Below are 17,363 nucleotides of genomic sequence, written 5' to 3' on the forward strand. Positions count from 1 at the left end.
ATTTAGGCTCTGTTTGGGATTGAAATGCCCTAAAACAGCGCTGTCATTTTACTGTTTCTCTTCCTGGCGATATTCTCTGAGAGATTCAGATTCCCATGATACAGAAAAGGGTTCTGTATGTTATTTCATTAACAACGATGACACAGAACAAAGTCGAGTAATAAAGCCGACATCGCCGCGCAAATCTACGACACGGTAACCTTAATGAATTCACAAAATCATTTTCCCTCCGTTTGATTCAGGTGATATTAATGTAGCGTCTGAGGTGAACAGGCACTGACAGTCCTGCTGAATGTATCACACCATCCAACATTGAAAGAATGATGAATGAACACCAGTATAAAACACATTTTATGGTCTTGTTTTGCTGCAACTGTCTGTTTCACCCCGCTGGTTTTGCTGGTTATAAAATATTGATGAATTAATTAGTCTATTCTCTGTATTAGAGACAGTCAAATGTTGCAATAAGGTGTGTATAATTTGCATTTCCTGGTATCCTTCTTCGAGACTTAGAATGTAAAATCTGTTTAAAGAGGTCTAATTTTGATTTAATTATGACAATGTGAACCACACCTCAGCCGTTTTGATGAAAGTAACACAAAAGCAAAGAAAGAAGTATTGTATTATTTACAAATACAAGTAATATGTAGTATATTACATTTTTAAACTGCTTTACCCAACACGGCAAGCCATTAATGAGGAGTATTAGTCCTCCCACTGTGCATTAGAGCCACTGGAGTGCCTAATATACCTTTGATGAATGGTGTCAACAAATTATATTTGCCAAGAGAATATAACGGTGAAGAACAAAGTGGTGAGGCGAGACAGTACTGCATGTAACTCTGCAAAGATTCAGGGGGGAATATCCACGCAAGGACTATTGTTCTGAAATCACAGAGCAAGTAATAAGGGCTATTATAAGACTTGTAGGCAGGCTTGTAGGTGGAGGAAAATGAGCTCATTCTTGTATTGGGAATCTCTCATCGCACTCTCAGTATCAGTACATCCCACTTGAGCCTCCTTCCTGACAAGTAGAGATAATAAACGCTAAAGATGAATACAAATAAAATAAATGTAAGAGAAGGTAACAGGCACGTGTGAGATAATATGGGTATTCTACATTTCTGTGTTGTAAATCTCAAACTATAACTCTCACCATCTGCTGTCTTGGTTTAACATTGAAGAGAATTTAAAAAAAGAAAAAAGGAAGTGAGGTGTTGCAGTGAAGATAAAGTAGAAGTACTGCACCAGGAGACCCACTCGTTATTCCTTTACAAGGATAATGGTTGGAAAGGTTACATTTAGTGTCATCTTGTTATCAAAAGTTGCTGAAGCGAAGCCATGGGTAGTGGTATTGTAACCATGTTCACTTATGTACACAGTCACCTGATTAATGCATGACTGTGTTGCCAGAGTTTGTAAGGAGTAACATATCTCTCTTGCTGCTATAAATAACACTTGCTACTATTTTCACAGAAACTCCCAGATCTACCAGAGCGTCGTGACAGTGAATGAAGGTGTGGAGGCAGAGAAAGTTGGGGCGAAGGTGTAATTAAAGCTGATTATGGCGAGGCAGAGGGGAAGGGAGCGCAGCACATTTGTCTTCCCCGCCTAATGAGCAGAGGCCGGGAGAGCAGAATTAGCTGCCGCGCTGTCGTCTCTCCCCCCGTCATGCCACTTTGTCACAAGGACACTCCTCCTGGAAGATGAGACAGGGTCAAGTGCATGTGTATCGCATGGCATTATTCTTAAAGGCCGCTGGGGTCCCTGCTTCTCCGGGCACTTTAGCAAACTGTGTGCCACACCACTCAGCCCTCTGCATCATTAAACTAGGCTAAAAATACACGGTCCACCCAATAGTCCCGCTGCTCTCAGAGGACCAGCTCATTGCCACACTGAAACAGTCACTGACTGCTGTTCATGAGAGGTGTGACACCATCATTTTTCACTTTCTCTTTAAATTTGATCAGCGTTGTGGAGCTCACTGAACGGAAGTACAGTAACAGCATGTCCAAGGATGTGTTATTAAGTGCCTCTCTCATTCACCTTAGTAATTAAATGAACAATATTGACTCCGCACAAATTAACGCGGTTGTGTTCACTCTGCGACTCGAGCTCTTCCCGTGGACATTAATGGACCTAGAAATCAATATGTGTTGGTGGAATTTGAAGTGTTACAAAGTTTCACTCAACACTGATGAAAAAAAGCTCTCATCATATGATTTATTGTGAAATGACTGATATTTTATAATCAATGAATTAGTTCTGGAAAGTGTGGCAAAAAAAGGATTTTGACTTGAATCAGTATTGATACATATTGCAATGAAAGTCTGATCATAAAGAGTGGAGGTTAAAGAAACCTATTCATTTTGGTTTTAATTCTGTAACGTACAGAAAAATAACATTTCAAAAATTTGAGGCAAACTATTCAAATATAATTATCTCAGGGTTTATTGTGATGTTGAATATTAATATATAGTGTAATTAAATTACTGCCCAGCCCTGCAATTAATCAATTTTACTACTTGTGTTGTGAAAAACCTGCCTTAAGAGCTTTTTTTCCTTTAAGAAAGCAAAGCAACCATGACATGAACCTAACACACAAGACTGACACTCAATATTTAACACACTCAACATCACTCCCTGATGCTGGAATGTTTTTTTTTTCTTTAGCTCTGCAGCAAGGTGGTAAACACATCCCTGGAACATGATGCATTCTATAGATTTTTTAATAACGGCTCTCTTACATAATTGTGTTTCCCTCCGAGGAAACACTAAGGGCAGCATAATATACCAAAACAATAAAGCATGCAAGGGTGAATCACCCGCAGAACTCCTTTCTCCTGGCTCCAGTGTGAAGAATTTCCCAATCAATCCCTGTATCCTGTCAGAATAAACATGTCTTTCTTTGATTTCCTCGACTCTTTCACAGGAAAAGCACTGTACAGGGTGACAGGTGCAGCCCACAGGTGTGAGCGATTGTCTTGATTGCCAGGGACTGGAGAGGAAAAAAAAAAGCTCAGTGCAGACAAGCAGCCATTCCAGGTAAATGATTTTTTTCACATGTCGAATTTTATTTTATTTTTTTCAGTATTTATTGTTCGGTGCTACAGTAATAAGTCTGTGTTATAGTGTTTGGTGAATAAAGAGAGGAGATATTTAGAATCGTGTGTCCCTGACGTTGAAGCTTATTGTTGTTTTCATCAGCCAGTCAAAGTGTGACACTGTCATTTCAGCACCTGTCACCTGCAGACGTGTTACTCATTTGTATGACTCAGTAAATGATTTTGATAATGTCAAGGAGTAAAACGAGCCTTCTGTCAATGTAGAAATTCAAAAACATACGGGTAGTAGTGCCGTATATGCACAGTTTAGCACTTAGTCATTTGTTGTTGTGATTCATTTGCCAAACTACTCTTGTCAATATCTGGTTGACATATTCAAAATAATGTTACAGAAATATCATATTTAGATTTCGGAAGTTCCCATGGGTCCCCATTTTAAAAGTCATGTCCACAAACAACCGCGCAGTACTTTTATTCACATTTATACATAGTTGTACATCGTTTTTTTTTGTTTTGTTTTTTTTGCCATTAAAAATGAGAGAAAATGGTGGTGAGGTGTCTTTTGTCTGGCTTGAGGTTCACACATGTCGCTGCTCGTGGCGTCCGTTTTTTCCAAGTTGTACTTAAAATATCAGCACACAGCAGCACTATTTGCGCCGAGGAGGAAGCGTGCAGCCTGTAAAGCGGCACTGCGGCATCGCCGTATCACTGCGCCCGGTCCCCCTTCTCCGGGATCCTGAAGCTCGGATCTGGGGAGAGGAGGAGGAGGTGGAGATACCCTATGGTTTTTTTTTCTTTGCGGGATTTATTTTGTCAGCTCCAACACCTTCTTGTGCTTTTATCTCTTTTTGTAATAGTGACCGAAGGCCTGCAACTTGTCCGGACGGTCCCTCGCTCCACTCGCAAGGGTTTGCATTTCTTGGTTTTGCATGACGTGTCTTGGAGCAAAAAAAAAAAAAAAAGAGAGAGAAAAGAGAGAGAGACAGGGCTTGCTTTTGTTGCGTGTCTTATAGTGGAAAATGAAGCTTGGAGAGCTGGAGCGGGAGGCAGCAGTGCCAGTCCGCTGCTGCTGCTGCTGCTGCTGCTGTTGCTGTTGTTGGCTGCACTGGATTACAGAGCCTGAGATCTGTACTGACAGCACAGGCAGACAAAAAGAGACTGTGAGCGAAGACAAGGGAAAGAGTCTTTTACTGACACACACAAGCCAGGGCGACTGCTACAGCACAGTTTTTACAGATGAGCGGTATTTGTGCACTGCGTGTGTGTCATTAGAGGAGTGTTGGAGCGGGGCATCAGGTTCAAGGCAGAGATACTGGGGAAAACAGGGGGGGGAGACACCTTTAGGACCTGTACAGTAGAGGTGGATTTTTTGGGAGGGTTATTAAAAGGTACAACATCTGCATGGAGGAGGTATTTATGTATGGTTGGTGTTTTCCACAGTGATGGTGGTATTCTTGCATGTGTTTTTTTTTGATTATATCCTCCCTTTTTTTTGTTTGCAGATGCTTGTAATCGCACATGTTTAAAAGCATATGTGAGTGTGCTTGTTGTAGCAGAGCGTCAGGGGGGGTGATTACATGTCTGCTTCAGAATCCACATGAGCTACATTACATGACAACCTGTGTCCAAGGAGACTATGCAAAGTTGAGGATGGTGGTGGAGTGTGACAGTGGCTTTGGTCTGTGTGGCTATGCAGAAAATATGGGATTCATATGTGCTTTTATATTTCCACCACCTTTTTTTGGATGGTTAGTCAGATGAAGGTTTTGTAGAACAAAAAAAACAAGCCTGCAGTTTGTTGATTCCTCCATGTAGAAAGCCATGTCTGTGATGTAATGGATGTGAATTGATATTCTGGACACACGCACAAGCCATACATGTTTTCAGACCACAATGCCAGTGCGACTTTCGGTGGCTTTAGGCCTAGACTGTGAACTGTGCTTTGAGAATGATCCAGATTTGAACTGCAAGCTGTTGAATCTTAATTTCATGAAGCAGACACATGTCTTCATTGTCAGATAGTGGAGGTTTGGGCCCAGAAAAAAACATTGTTGAAGAGCAGGACAGTTTTATCACATTCTTTTAAAAAAAAAAAATCAAGGCCATCTTGTGTGAGATTATGTCTGAGGTGAACTTCAGAAATACTATCAAGATGAGTTTTAAACACACATGTATCAGTGGTTGCTTCTAATGTGGGTGGTTTGATAGTGAAGATCCTGCACAGTGTGCATAGTTATTTAAACTTAATGTCTAATGTCATTATGGATCGTCGATATGCATGTCAGTGAGATGCAACTTAATCAAGGTTTTATGCAAATGAAAGTAATTAGCAATCAGACAAGAGCATCTGAAGTGTGCGACAGCTGACCGCTCTTAATACAACATCTGATTTAATTAAGGCTATATTTCAGGCTCGATACCACTGTCAGTATTATTGTCGGACCACAAACTGTCAAACTTTTCAGCTCACACACAGAATGTGCATGTTGACTGAATGACAAAAATGGCAAGTTCATGGGTACGCGCTCAAGGTGGCAGGCAGCAAAGTAAAATATCTGGTACATAATTAATTGGAGCCGCATAATGATTGGAAACACAAGTAAAAGAGCACTTTTGACACATAATCATCTCGTGTCAGGGCTTAATGGCTTGGCAGTGTCAGGAAATGCAGTATACTCAGCAGATGAGACTCTAGATGCCCTTAATAAAACACTCATCTTGCATTGTGTAGAATGACAGGAGCCTGTTTTTAGCCCCTCTTTGGAAAATGGCTCATTGACTAAATGCACAGTTGAACTTGCTGAGTGAACATGTTGCAAATGCTCTCTCTCTCCCTCCCTCTGTCTTTGTCTTGCAGGAGGGCGAGTTTGCTGACCTTGGGTAAGAGGAGCAGGTTACTGTTTGAAGAAAAAATGTGGCGTCATGTGCTCAACTCACCATGGGGGAACATGTTCATTGAGAAGACATTTGCTTTAACTTGAAAATCGTTTCCACTGGCGGAATCGGCAGCTTTGTGAGATTGTGTTTAATAGATCATTTTACACCACTATTGTAGGATTTGATGGACTGCCTTTGGGGATCTTTGCTTGGAACCTAGCTTGGTTCACTGACTTAATGCAGGTCTGCCTTACCTGTAAAAGGCTTCAGCTGGTGGATATTACATGATTACCCTGGATCTAATACATAGATAACATTCACTTGGATATTGCAGAGATTCTCCTCGAGGGGTTTTCCACACAGTGTTTGGCACCGAAAGTTTGATTCGCTGTAAGAGGAGCGTTTTGTTTGGAAGTTACCTATGAAGGACATGGATGGCCCTCGATCTAGTGGCCTGCGCAAGAAGAGGAAGTCGAGGTCAGAGAGGAATCGGGAGAGGAGGACAAATGGGATAAAGAACAACCATGTAAAGGGTTCTGTGTTTCGCTTCTCCTCTGACTCGGAGCGGGAGGGTGACAGAGAGCCCTCCTCATCCCGCCCTCGACCTCCGCGAAGAAAGCGAAAGGAGTCTACTTCTGCTGAAGAGGACATCATCGACGGTTTTTCCATCACTGGGTTCGTGACCCTGGAGGCTCTGGAGGTAAGTGCTGAGACACAGGTCGTAACTCTCCATGGCTCTGTGTGTATGTGTGTTACACATAGAAGCGCATAGAAAACCATTTAACACGATGCAAAGATGTGTACGTTGTGTGCAGCTCTGTGCCTCTCTGGCTGGGCAGGTCCAGTGTATTGGCTCCTGTCTGTAAACTTGGCTGTAGTGTGAGCTGGAGTTCAACAGATGTAGCTTTAAATGTAGCGCTGCAGCCAGAGATTACTATCTGTATCAGTGAGAGACTGTGTTTGTTGTTGTGTGTACTGCTCTGGATTTGTTTTCACAAGGGTTTTTCTGCAAAGCCTCAGCAGATGAGGGATGTTCAGCTCTGGCTGTAGTAGCTGCTGTGTCTTTTGTGCGCTTCAGAGTGAAAAAGCAATTTGATCCATGTTACAACAGTTTATTCAGAGTGGGAGTAATTTATTGCACCCTGGCTATCCATTTTCCTTGGAATGCAAATTGGGCACAGACTGCCTTCCAACGATATAGTGCTGAATTATGACTTACATGAGCAAGCATCTTTTTTAACACACAGAACAACTGCTATATTTCTCTAAGATGATAACTCACAGCGGGATGTTAAAAGAGACCATCACAGTTAAGTGGTTGGCCATCAAGTGCCTTTAAAACAGATTCAGTTCTTGGTATGGAGTCTTGTTTTTGGAAGTCTTCTTTCTTTTAAATGGTGTTTGGATGATGGTGATGGTGGCGAGTGCTGTCCAACGTCATCTATTGGTGCAAATATGACGTCTGCATACGATTCACATTATTCTCATACTCTGTGTCAATCATTTCAGTGAGTCAGGTTTCTCTGCTTATTGTTTCTGGTCTCACTTTTCACAGTTTAGCTCTCTTTGTATACGCCTTAGTTTTATTTCACATGTTTCCACATACATTTTCATCACTTGTTTGTTCATCCTTTCCTTAGAAGTAATGTTATGGGGCATGTGAAAATGCTTTCACAAGGTCAGCGTGAGAGATGTCCTGGGATAAAACAGTGTGACTTGCACTGTCTGATTCATGCAGTGTGATACCAATCTCTTGTTCACTGTTGTGACCCATCTCAAGGAGATGTACAGTACTTGTTCTCATTATTTCCCTTTGTTTGGCAGATCAATGCTTTTCTTGGCTCAAGGTAGTCTTACTGTCACTTATATTTTCCCTTATTTGTATTTATGGTATTTTTATTATTGTGCCTGCAAATCTTGTCATTTCTTACTCGTGTTGTTTGACCTTCTTGCTCTTTCATTGATGTTTTTGGCATCACTTTATTAGAGCACTACTACGCAGTACATTGTGGATATTATACCACTATACCAATTTTTAATTAGGAAAAACTAGGACACTGTCATTAATTGCTTCTTGGGAGATCCAATCAAAAATGGGCAACTCTATGAAACATATCATAGTCCATCAGCCCAATTTCAGACAGAGTCTAGGCCACATGCCGCCACATTCGTTAAGCTGTAAGTATGTAAATATATTCAGCCACACTGAAGGATATTGATGAGTCATTTATGAAAAAATGATCTGTTGTGTGCATTGATTAACCCTCGTCCTCAGTCATTTTATCAGAATACAGCAATAGGTCTGGGTATTTAGATAATGTGTGTTGGACCAAAGCAGACAGTCAGATGTTGACACAGAACAAGGAAAACATTGTAGAGGGAGGTCACACAAAATTTGGATTCTGGAAAAATGACATCCACTGCAAGATATCAATATATGTGTGAGTGACCTGAACTGTGGTAGACAGTCAAACCAGTTATTGTCTAATATGAATGCTCCAAATGTAGGGACACAGCAAGAGTGTCATTTCATATTTTATAATGAAAGACAAGAAGCTGGTTAAAATGGTGGGAAATCCCTGTTGGTTAATGACAGTGGTTGAATTTCCCTGGACAGACACAGTGCTGTTGCAGTGAGGATGAAATGTAGAAAAGCAGTTAACCACCACCACTGTGGTATGGTCTACCTGCACAGCAGAGCCTTACATGAGCCTTGAACATTATTGTCATTTTTTATTTATTCAGGATTCAATCTTAAATTTAATACATCCGTTGAAGGTGTCATGTGAGGAAAACTTGTGAACAAGCAAATTATATATTAATAACAAATAACAGTGTAAACTGTTATTTGAAGTTCCAAAGACTGAATGAATTAAACTGAAAATGGAAAGCTGACACTTAAGAAGTCTTTGTAACGGATTTACATATTTGTGTATTTTATGGTGACATTTCATCACTCTACACAACGTTGTTTTTATCTTTTACTGAAGTCAAGTGAAGAGAAAAATTACTACCAAATCCAAAATATGTTGCAGTGTCTTTTTAGATTAATATCAAATCACCAGTGATTTAGACAGCAAAGCAATCTTGTGACTGTGGTTTACTGAGTAATAAAAATACAGAGTTCAAGTGAAGCCAGGGAAAACAAATTATGCTTGTGTTTGTGTGTCATTGCAAATATGCACACGCTGGCATTTGTTTAGTGAGACTCTGACAAGGGTTATTAATATAGAATTATCTCACAGGAAAGTGGAAGGAGATGGCGATATTGAAATGCATTACTGTGTATGATTTCTGCACACACACTAAATGTTTTGCTGCACAGTGCACTCGACATCACATCAAGATGAGCTCACCGTTGCACTGCTACTGTTCACTGAATCAAACAGGTCACAGGAGACAGTGGTTCTCAGAAATACAGCACATTTTATGCTGGATAGTAGCCAAGTTTGAAATGAAACATGATGCCAATTAGTTTCCTATCAGTCAACTAAATGATCAATTTCTTTAGCTGTTCAAAGTGATGGGCAACATGTTTCACTTTGCAGCTCTCTGTTAATTCAGAGAAAGTCTTGGAGAGGAATCTATAAAACCGGGTGAAATGAAAGATGAAGGAAAGAGACTGTCTTGTTCTTCATTCCCCTCTAATGAATCAGGATATTTAAATGTGTTAAATCACATTTTGAAAATGATAAATTACATATAGAACAGGCTTGGATTTTGATTAGATTTTCAGAAGATTTGTTATAATATTTGGTATTCCTCTTGTTAATCTTTAATTGTGGGATATTATTATCATTAATAGACAAAATTGAAAATCTTATAATGTACTTCCTCTTTGGACATTTTTTCCCTTTTACTTGTGGGAGGTGATATTTCAATCTTGTTCTGATCTGATTGATTTTTTTGTTTTTCCCACTTTCGCAACACTTCCTGTTCCATTATGAGCTGTCCGTTTGTTTATGTACAAACCTATCTTATCATTGGTCCTGTATCTTTTTCTGTCAAGGTGAAGTTAAATTCTGATGAGGTCAGACCCCTGGAGATTTATGCGAGTGCTCTCCATCTGTCACCACAGTGCCGGAGCAACAGTGCTCCCAGGCTGCTTTTCAGGAGCATGTTGCTTGATCTTAGCATGTCTCTGTTTTTTGCAGTCTCAGGACTGAAGCATCCGTGATGAGGCCCTCGAGACACTGAAGTTGCTTTGGTAGATGTTTTGTAAAACCGTGCTCTGCTATATAATAGTGGATGTATAGTAGTATGTGACATTAGAAGAACATTGGTGGTTTTATGTTGTTATGTAGTTTTGTCTCAAATCACACCCTTTGCCTCTCTTTTCATCAAGTGGTCTGAGCTTTGCATTCCACATAGTGTTATTGAAATTAGCACGAATGCGACCAAGTCAAACATGGAGATGGGTGTAAGTGACACAGAAGTGGGTAAATGAACAACCAGCCACAACAAACCAAGAAGCTCAGAAACAGTACAGAATAGCAGCTGTCTTTTTTCAACAAATTAATTTGGAGACAGAATTTTATTGAGAGAGGCCCGAGAAGCAACCTATTACAGCACTTTTTTTAGAAATTACTAAATGATTGAGTGCCATCTTTCCTAAAACCTGCCGCATCACCCATTTCACTTGAAAATGGAGTTCTTAACTCGGCATAACCCGACTGACCATAATGGATTTAAAACTGTCTTAGTTAACCTACAGCTCCATTTCTTCCTCATAATTACTAGTCTGTGATTTCTATATACGCACATATGTAGATAACACTCTTGATCAGGACTTTTGTACTATCACACCCCAACCTTATTCCGTCCATTGTTTTTCTAAGGGGTTAACATTACATCTGCTAATAGCATCTCATCATCTTGCACAGCAGGTTAACAGCAGTCTATTACATGATTGACTGCACGTGATAATGCGAAGAACAGTACAAAGGCAATGCTGTGTAAATTGGTATCTTTGCGGTGTCTCCTCTACTCTGATTTCACATTTTGAAGTTCTGAAAAGACTTCTTAATTTACAATGCCCCACAGAGCTCCTGCAGCTTTCTTCATTCCTCCAGATAATTTCTCTCCCTAACTTAATTTGTTACACGCCATAAAAACTGAAGACGATAGGTTCACCTAATGCACAAACGGTGAACAGAATGGAACAGGGTGCGTAATTGCACACCACCACATATGGGTGACACCGGGAGAGCAGCCTAGTATTGTGAGGAGCAGAGCTGACATTGCAGTTTGGAAGCATAGAGTGGTGGATTTCATTACAAAGTAAACGATGAAAAGACTCACTCGTGGTCTACCACTTTATACTCCACATGAGGGTCGTGGGGGGCTGGAGCCAATCTGAGCCGACAGAGGATGAAAGGCAGGCTACATCCTGGACAGGTCACCTGTCCATCACAGGGAAAAAGAGTCAGAGACTAATAGCCATTCACTCTCAATTAGTATAATTCTCATGATCATGTTTTTGGACTGTGGGAAGAAGCTGGAATACCAGAGAGAATCCACAAATGTGTGTTCTTCTCGCACATGAAAAAAATGAAGGACATTTCCATCATTTATTTGAATATGAGGTGATTTCTATTTCTCTGCATTTCAAATTTATGACTTATGGCATGGAAATAATTTTAGTCAGCTGTGTTTTTTAAGTATGAGAGTTTTCTGACTTGGTTGTTCAGCTGTTTGGATAGTCTGAGTTCAGATGGTTTGTGTAAATTATATACAATATACTTTGGGCTAAACATAAGGAGTAGTTCAGTCAGTTTCTCCTGAAGCACAGTCTCAGGCTACAGTACTATAGTTAGATAACCATTGTTCACCCAATGCTGATGAAGTTCCACACAACTCTCGGTATTTCTCAGTGTAGCTGTGTTTAGATCTGTGCACACGGAAAGTGATTTGTTTTACGTTTTTGGCAGAAAGAGGCATTAGCAACACTGCACTAGTAAAGTGAGACGGCTGTGAACAGGTCGTAGTACGACTGTAAACACAAAGAATTGTCCGTGAAAAGTTGCGGACGTTCTACTGCTCAAAACACTTCGATTTACAAAAGCTTTAAACCTTTCACTTTGGGATTGACAATACACTGACAAAAAGTCAATGAGAGGGAATGTGTAATCCATTTGTCTGCTGGAGGAGAAATGTTTTTCTTAGAGAGGTGGAAATCTTGCCTTTGCCTTTTCTGCCTTTTACATTTTTATGTCCGAACCACTGATCACGGGACTTTGTTTGGTTCCAATTAAATACCGATTTCTATTCATGATTTCTGCTGCATCCATCAGTTATTTAATGTAGGGCTCTAGTTTCACACCCATCTATCACACCCACACTGACTGTGGAGATGTGACACATGAAAACTGGTGCGTCATGGCTCAGGGAATAAGCTGTGTCATCAGTGCATATGGGTGGAAGGTGGAGGTGGCACAGAGTGAGGAGTTCAACAAAATAATAGGTTCCTTGACAAGTTGCCAGACCTTCAAGTAACAAATGGTGTTTAGCTAATTAATGACTATTGATTGATTTTTAAAGTGGGGCTAGATTTCCCGGACAGGTCCATGGCCTTAGATGACAGGATGGACTGCAGTAATCAAGTCAACAAAGCATGCTCCTCTCATACGGCCAAATAACACAGATGAATTGCAGTTTAGCGCTCTGGCATTTTTCTCCTGTTGTATGCCATGTGTGGCTTTGTGGATTCGTTCAGCATTTAAAAAAAAAACTATTGATTTTCTTTGGCACTGTCCTGAGAAGTCTGCCCGTAGGAGGACTTGTGAGTGCAGTGCCGAGTGGAACACATTGATTGGTGTATGATTATAAGAAAGAGACTAATGTGAACTCAAATGTGTTGACATCTTGTTTTATAAAAGAATGAAGAAAACAATGCATTTCAAACAAATGAGACACAGCAGTCTTTGTTCTTGAGAGAATTGATGTTGATGTGCCCAGACTAACTCACAAGATATTTCCATCCAGTGAAAAACAGCCAGTATCTTGGCCATAATGGCAGATGTTAATTAGGGAGAGTTTTATTATTTGTTTAGTGACGGCTCAGTTACTGATCATATTAATGAGGCGAGTCGTTGTTTTGGGAAAATTAATGTACAGGTCAGAGAATAGAAGGTGTCTGTATCATGGATGTTCACTGATCAGATAGTCAAATTGTGTTGTGTAAATCCCCTGTCGGTGTGCACTTATTTGAGAAGATGAGTTCTTTCTTTGGGTCATGAAGTGAGCCAGGCCCCGCTTTAAAGCCTCATTGATCTCCTACCATTGTACATTTAGTATATTGATTCTCTAATCAATAACTCAAGCACCTATTCTGTTTTGTTGGTTCATGGTTATGTTGGCGGGGGCCATTTATCTCAGACATACAGATTAGTTTGTTAAATTTGTCTGCATTGCCGGGCCATGTCAACATTGTTTACAGCTGTGCTTTTGTTGCTCACTGCTTCAGTACTTCGAAAACGTCATATCATGATGTCTGGCTCAGGTCAGGAGCTTCTGACACTCAGGTTGCTTCCATCTTCTGGGTTTAATTCTGGTTCTATCGTGCAGGAGTTTTCTCATTATGTCTCTGGGCTAGGAGAACAATCTGAGCAGGTTCTCGATCTTTCTCTGTGCCGAATTCATGCCGTCATGAATGCTAGATTGGTGTTTTTACCAAAGTATCAGGACAATAGGAATCCATGAATGTCATTGATATCTGAGTGAAGTCGTTTGGAGCAATAACTTCTTTGAAATTACAAGGAGAATTGAATTAGAACTCAGTTAGAAGGCTAAAATCAGGTCAGATTCTCTTTTGAAAATTTTAATACATGTGGAACCTGTAAAACTAATACGAGCCAATGTTTTTGCTGCTTTTGATGTGTCCTGTTAATATATTTTCACAGACCGCTCTTTCACAGTGGTGGTCTATTGAAAAAAAAAAATGCCTTCCAGGCTGCAGGGAATGTTTTTGTTGTGGTACCATATTTGGCCACTGGAAAAAAAACCTGTATCCAGTTTTTATGATACATCCATGGGAAAAACTGACAGTGGCACATTTGTATGAACTCAGGCAAAACAAATAAATCCGTAGCAGGGGAAATGTACAACAAGCACCATCAGTGTTCGGAGTTGACATACAGACAGAAGGAAGGGGACTGTGGGATGTTGGAGGCGGGCAGATGGGGGACATTCTCACTCTTAACACACTCATTTAAACTCTACATTTTTTCACCGTACCACGTTACTTTTGCTCCACCGTTGTGTTGTGATCGATGTGATGTGTGTGTGCACATGCATGTGAAAATTAGAAGGATGATATTCAAATGCTTTCATTGTCCATCATATGTTTTCTGATTGCCTTGTGGTGATGGGTTATAATCTGGAATGTTGGCGAATAAGCACTTGTGTCACATGGTAAATTTACAGCTAAGATGTGTATTATTTGTGATGTTGTGAATGCCAGTGTGTATTTTATTATGCAACAGACAATGCGTCTGACTTCAGAAAGGATGAACATATGGTTATAGGCAGTGTTTGCAAAGGCTTGAGTACTGTTTGTGCTGATATATATAAATGACAACCAATTTATACACAAGTCTTCATCAGCTTATGTCTACATTACAAGGGCTAATCTATGGCTTAGAGCACACTGGGAGTTGCTGAAGAACATTGGGTTAATGGTCACATCTCTTTAAAAGCCCAGTGTCTGTGACTCTTGTTAATGTACCAAACAGCTCTGAAATATCATTGCTGTGTGTCTTTATCCAACTTTTAGCTCATAAGCAAATCACATTCCCATCCTGATGTAATTGTCTTGAAAAATACATTTCCCTGGCTTGCTAGTAGCTCACTGAGCCCAGGCCATTTTCTTTTCCATTTCATCTTTGTCTTTCTTCTGGCAGGTTCCAGTGACAGATGTGAGTGAAGAAAAGATAAATGTTTGTAGTGGCTGATTGTAAAATGCCATCTCTGAAGTAGAGCCATGGTTGTAGTCATATACTCCCTTTTGTGTGTAATGGCCCCCATGATGATGCATTTGGACAGATTTTTTTTTCAACTTGAGAAGAGACCCTTTTCATGCTTAACCACACAGTGCATACTAATAGGAATATGCGTGCGTGAGTGTGTGTGTGTGTGTGTGCCTTTGCGGACAGAGATCTGCTGAGATCTCTACCTGCAGCTTTGAACCTTTGATCCACCCGTCCTTCTCTGATCCTGCTTTCAAACTGAGCCAGCCCACCGCTGTTTCTATTTCCATCTGTCTCCATTCCTGCACTCTCAGATAAGCTTTGCTCAATAACTGCACTGCTTCAGTTCTTTTTTTAAATATTTGGATTCCAAATCGTAATCCATAACATCATGGTTTTTGAAACATGTAGAAAAGTGGCATAAATCACTGCGGCTGGCACCAGTTTTGTTTGCTCACAGCACATTGATTCTCTTCAGGCTCAGCTCTGTAACACAGGATGGAGTTACTAATGTTCCAGGTCAAATAATATGAAAATACTAATTAAAGATCTCATGGTGGTGTCTAAGGATGATATAATCCTCCGCCTTCGCCTGTGCTCTAGAGGCTCAGTAGGAGGGTTCCTACTCACTGAACTGGCTTTAGATGTTGTTGAATATCCACATCATGCACTCAGTCATCATCCACAGTGGAAATGGTTGGCCATTAGTTCTTGAAAGTGGTGAATAATATAGCGGCAGAGCTGCATGTGTTTATGTTATGTTTATGTGAGAGTCTGAAAAGTCTTGTAGATAATGCTTTAGGCCTGTCATTCATCACCTTGTTGTTCTGCATATGGGATTGTTGCTATTTATGTCATCACTAAGAATGAATCCATAAATTCTGCCAGAGTGAATAATACATAAACATTTTGTTGACAATTTAAATTGATGCCTTAAGAAGTATTCCAGTGTTACTGATAAACAGTTTAAAGCTGCTTGTAAAGCACTATGTGCAATTTTTTTGTTTTGTTTTTTCAAATTAACTGAGGATTCCCCCAATTTTTTTCTCCTCCTACCAGAGTATTTCAAGTTATTAATGCTGCCCAATTGGCTTAGATTCTTAGCACCATCTTCCAAATCATGTAAACGGAGAAGACAGATTTCAACCAGGGATGTTGGTGAAAAATAAGTCATTGGTTTAATTAATGTATAATTGAGTAAATAAAGATGAGGGGAGCTTCAATTTTTCTCTTTGAGATAGAATTCCATCACTTGTTGGAATATCCATCTGTTGATTTGATAGACTGCGTGCGTGTGTGTTTGTGCTGCACACCTGTAATTTACTCATTAAATTACCAAGTGTCTGTCTTCCACTGTGCTTCACTGATTGAAAAAAAAATCACTTTCTACTGTGCTCATTTGTAGCTCTCGTAAGGCGCAAACTAATCCTTCTGACTGAGCAGCTAACCACCGATCAGTCACAGACACAGGCTGAGGAGCTGTGTCAAGAGCGGCTCATCCTCATGTAAATAAATATTACAAAAAAAAGTCATAGTCGATATTTGGTTGTAGATGGGAATTAAATGTTTAAGAATTCTCTGGCATAGTTGACTGATCTGTATTTAAGGAACATGTGTTGCACCTGAACAGCTGTCTCAGCAGCTGGACTAGTTAATGTTACAGTGAGCAAACAGTGCTTGACTCATTACAATCATGTAGTTCAGATATGATTTTGACCTGAAATACAATAATCAGCAACAAGAGCAACATCTGTTAAACCTATCAAGTAAAGCCTGAAAGTAGTTTCATTGCCATGTTCCATATAGTGACAGCTGCAATTTTAAATCTCATTTTGGCTAGTTAAGCTTGAGTTGCGTTACTGTGATACCTGGATTACTTGGATTTATTGGCCATTCTGGGCCATGCCTAGCCTGGCTCATGCCAGACTGTATCTCAGTGTCATTTGAAATTGAGCATGAGTCTGAAAAGGATGTAGACGTGAGCAACGGATGAAGATGAACATGCCTCTGTATGCAATTGGAAAGACCTAAAACCAACCAGACCAATGGATGATGTATTCAGAGCGACGGAAGTTGTGTCAACAAATCTATCTAATAATGGTGTCCAATGGTGACTTTAGCCCAGGGGAGGTGCGTGGAGCAAGTCACTCATGAAAGCAACAGCTGAATTGAAAGACAGGGGTGGCTGCCATGGTGGATGTATAGAAATGGCTTCTCTGTCGCCATCACGTTAAGCCCACCAGGGGTTTGTGATTGGTTTCCCTTTTTACGAGATTTTGAAGTTGGCCAAAACGGCGTCTTTAACAGACGTGTGTGCAGAGTGAAATCAAACTGTTGTCAGACTCGGCTGGCTTCACCCAGGCTGGGCCATGCCAGTAGCATAAAATATAATTTTGCAACAAATTCAACTCAGCATTTTGCATTTTTAATTGTGGACAATCTCTCTCTCTCTCTC

General features: G+C 40.3%; 1 protein-coding gene across 6 annotated transcripts in view; it reads left to right on the forward strand.

Moving 5' to 3' along the window:
- Positions 1 to 3,819: 3,819 nt before the first annotated feature.
- auts2a (activator of transcription and developmental regulator AUTS2 a) overlaps positions 3,820 to 17,363 on the forward strand; it is a 266,406-nt gene continuing 252,862 nt past the window's right edge. For 2 of the 6 annotated variants that reach the window (XM_044041713.1, XM_044041712.1), the window contains exon 1: positions 3,826 to 6,642. In XM_044041713.1, the coding sequence (XP_043897648.1) occupies positions 6,364 to 6,642 (279 nt within the window). In that variant the 5' untranslated portion in view covers positions 3,826 to 6,363. Of the gene's footprint in view, positions 6,643 to 17,363 lie in introns of all 6 variants that reach the window. The other 4 variants (XM_044041710.1, XM_044041715.1, XM_044041711.1 and 1 more) reach the window with 3 other exon arrangements.

This window comes from Solea senegalensis, linkage group LG13 (assembly GCF_019176455.1).
Source record: "Solea senegalensis isolate Sse05_10M linkage group LG13, IFAPA_SoseM_1, whole genome shotgun sequence".
Classification (NCBI taxonomy): Eukaryota; Metazoa; Chordata; class Actinopteri; order Pleuronectiformes; family Soleidae; genus Solea; species Solea senegalensis.